The sequence below is a fragment of the Verticillium alfalfae genome, genomic scaffold (genome assembly GCF_000150825.1).
Source record: "Verticillium alfalfae VaMs.102 supercont1.9 genomic scaffold, whole genome shotgun sequence".
NCBI classification, from domain to species: domain Eukaryota; kingdom Fungi; phylum Ascomycota; class Sordariomycetes; order Glomerellales; family Plectosphaerellaceae; genus Verticillium; species Verticillium alfalfae.
Window position 1 is genome coordinate 1572208 of NW_003315030.1, and position 3428 is coordinate 1575635.

Below are 3428 nucleotides of genomic sequence, written 5' to 3' on the forward strand. Positions count from 1 at the left end.
TCGAGGGTGAAGCCGTGGGTGATGAGCGTCTTGAAGGGCGCGCGTGAGGCCGACGGCGCGGCAGAGGCCTTCTGCCTCTGCGCGGCGACGTAGGTGAGGAGGCTCGACTGGAACCAGCCGCGGTGCTGGTCGGAGCCTTCGAGGTAGACATCGGCCTGGCCTTCGCTCTGCGTCCAGCTGCTGCCGCTGTCGAACCAGACATCCATCGTGTCGGTGCCGCGGCGGTAGGTGGTGCTGCGCGGGGCAGGGAGGGCGCAATCCAGGCGGGCTCCTCTGGTGCGTCGGCGAAACCAGGCGTCGATGCCGCGCGCGCGGATGACCGAGATGATGTGGTCGACCGATTCGTCAGTGACGACGGCACGTCCCTCGGCATCGTAGAGCGCGGGGATGGGGACGCCCCAGGCGCGCTGGCGCGAGATGCACCACTCGCTTCGGCCGACGACGAAGCTCTCGAGCCTCTTGCGGCCGGCGTCGGGCACAAACTTGACGTCTCGGAGGGCGGCGAGCGCGCTGTCCTTGATGCTGTCGACATCGGCGAACCACTGCTGCGTGGCGCGGATGACGACGGGCTGCTTGGTGCGCCAGTCGTAAGGGTACTTGTGCTTGTACTTCTCGACGTGCAGCACGTTGGCGTGCTCCCTCGAGGAGCTTCCAGCACGGCCTTTGCTGCCGCCCTTGAGGATCGGAGAGGCCTCGGTGAGGCGTTCCGGGGCGTCGGGAAAGGCGTCCCTCGTGAAGTGGCCCTCGTCGTCGATGGGGGCTGCGGCGTCGATGCCCAGGCCAGAGCAGACGGCGTAGTCATCGAAACCGTGGCCGGGGGCGCAGTGCACGAGACCCGAGCCCGAGTCGGCCGACACAAAGTCGGCGTGGATGACGGGTTGCGAGGCGGCCGCCCTGCCCCGCAGCCTGTTGGCGTACCGCAGCTGCTTCAGGTTGGCGCCCTTGGTCGACCACAGGATCTCGCGGCGGGTGTCGGGAAAGAGGGTGTCGAGGATCTCGCTTCGGGCCTGGGCCACGATGTAAGCGTCGCCGCGGATGGCGACGACGTCGTAGTCGAGCTCGTCGTGCACGGCAATGGCCCTGTTGGCGGGGAGGGTCCAGGGGGTCGTCGTCCAGATGATGGCGTACAGGTGTCCACCCTCGAAGCCTGCGCGCGCGCGCCGGAGCTCGTCCATGACGGCGTCATCGGCGATGATGGGGAACCCGGACGTAGGCCGCTGTCGACACGTGGTTTTCGTTGTACTCGAGCTCGGGCTCGGCGAGGGCGGTTCGCGACGAGGGCGACCAGTAGACGGGTTTGTGCTTGCGGTAGATGAGGCCGTCGCGCACCATCTGCTGGAACAGGCGCAGCTGCCTGATCTCGTAGTCGGGGTCCATGGTCGTCCAGCGCGCGTCCCAGTCGGCCATGACGCCGAAGGAGCGGAAACCGTCCATCTGCTCGCGCACCGTCTTGGCGGCGAGGGCGCGGGCCGACGTGCGGATCTCGACGGCGGTCATGCCCCTGCCCTGGGCATCGCCGAGGGCCTTGAGCTCGATGGGCAGGCCGTGGCAGTCCCAGCCCGGGCGGTATTCGACGGGGCGGCCCTCCTGGACCTGGACGCGCAGGATCATGTCCTTGAGGACCTTGTTGAGGCCGTGGCCGACGTGGAGGCCGCCGTTGGCGTAGGGGGGGCCGTCGTGCAAGACGAACTTGTCGCCGGTGCGATGGGCCGCCTGCCACTTGTAGAGGTCATCGGTGCATCGTCGCAGGTATTCGGCTCGGAACTGGGGCAGGGGCCTAGGTCTGCGGGTGATGGACCGGGCGGTTAGCTGGAACGTGTCGAGGTGCGGCGGTGGGGGAGGGGCGGCTCACGGCAAGGTGGACTTGGGCAACCTCAGGGTTGATGTCCATGACTTTGACATGATCTTCTGTGGCGCATAGCTGGGGGTATGCGCTTCGTGGGTTGTGGGTCGTGGGTTCGATCACGGTCGGGGATGGACGTTGGCGTTGGCGTTGACGTTGTCGCGGTCGTCGCGGTTGAGCTTTCAGGCAATTTTTGAGTGGGGCGGCAGCTGTTTTGGAGCTCCACTGGAGGACTGGTTGCTAGATGTTTGCTCCATGTGCCCGTCGCTGTAGAATGAGGAGGTTGTTTTTTTTTTCCTTTTTTTTAGAGAGAGAGAGATAGAGAGAGAAGCGAGGATGTAGAAACGAAAACCTTTTCTTCTACGGTCGCGTGGTTGACGTGGCATCTGTGAGCGGCAGGGTGAGAGGCATCCATCTGTCGTTTCTGTCGGGTCTGCCTTCTCCGCATCGTTGACGAATGCCTCGAGGCCTAGAGAAACATGGACAGGAAAAAAGACAGGAAAAAAAGGACAGGAAGAAAGACAGGAAGAAAGACAGGAAGAAAGACGGGAAGAAAGACAAGAAAAAGAACAGGAAAAATGACAGGAAAACTGCACTCTGCCCAATGTTTCTTCCCCTCTTTCCTCTTTCAGGACCCCTCAAGTCAAGGCAGGGCCACCCCCAGATACAGACCTGGTGTCCGACCAGCTCCTTCCCCCCCCCCCCCCCATCAAACCTCTGTTGCCTTTCTATCTTGCACTTCCCTAGAGACTCTATCATGCACATTTCTGCCGGGGCATCTTCCTCGTCTCTGACTTCATGCATGGCCAAAACACCTCTTCAGCCAGACCGGCAGCGGGCGTTGCATGTTGACCCCATGTCACAGCCCAGCTTGGGGCCGGCGGCTGTACGACAGCGGGACGAAGGACATTCCCAATAGTACCAGGCTTGGTACAGGAGGCAACTGCAAGTATCGGATCGTAGCTTGAATCTGATCAATGCTCCGCATAGTCATCGACTGTCCAGGACCAGGACATGGGCAGAAGCATCCTCCAGGCTCCCACACCACACATCACAGATGGACAATCACAGATGGACATGTCAAGAGGTGGTTATAGAGCCACACGCATAAAGGGTGAAGTTACTTTGTGCTTACATTATCCTTATTCAATAGTCGCGACATATTCAAAGACAAATCTACTTTCGTTAGTGTAAGCCAATGTACCGTATAGTAGGACAACTCATTGATTCGAGGTACGAGGTGTAGAGAGAGTTCCGAAGTCCGGCGCCTGTCTGATACCTTGTGTTTGGATGTAGAGTGAGATGTAGACGGCCCAAGTCACCCTTGCCTGTCTCTCATCCGCTACCATGCTCCTCATAGATATTGACTAGATTGTGATTGTGACTACCGGCAATACTTAATGGTGCCGACCAGGAGTCTGGTTATGGTCGATGAAGTTCATGGTTTAACTTGTCAATGAATCTTGTCAATGAAATGAAGTGCCACCATGTCAGCCAGGGCGCGACATGAATACGCAGGAAATACCCAATATACACCTGCAAGTAAACACCTGCTGCATTTCATACTCCATATCACGGCTTCAGC

The 3428-nt window shown here is 60.1% G+C and overlaps 1 protein-coding gene across 1 annotated transcript in view; it reads right to left on the reverse strand.

The window, feature by feature from the left end:
- Nucleotides 1-1902, reverse strand: part of VDBG_07419 (isoleucyl-tRNA synthetase) — a gene marked incomplete at both ends in the record, with an annotated part of 3027 nt that extends 1125 nt beyond the window's left edge. The window contains 3 exons of the mRNA XM_003002802.1: nucleotides 90-1217; nucleotides 1330-1783; nucleotides 1853-1902. Coding sequence (XP_003002848.1) covers nucleotides 90-1217; nucleotides 1330-1783; nucleotides 1853-1902 — 1632 coding nt within the window. The remainder of the gene's footprint in view (nucleotides 1-89; nucleotides 1218-1329; nucleotides 1784-1852) is intronic.
- Between the last annotated feature and the right edge of the window lie 1526 nt (nucleotides 1903-3428).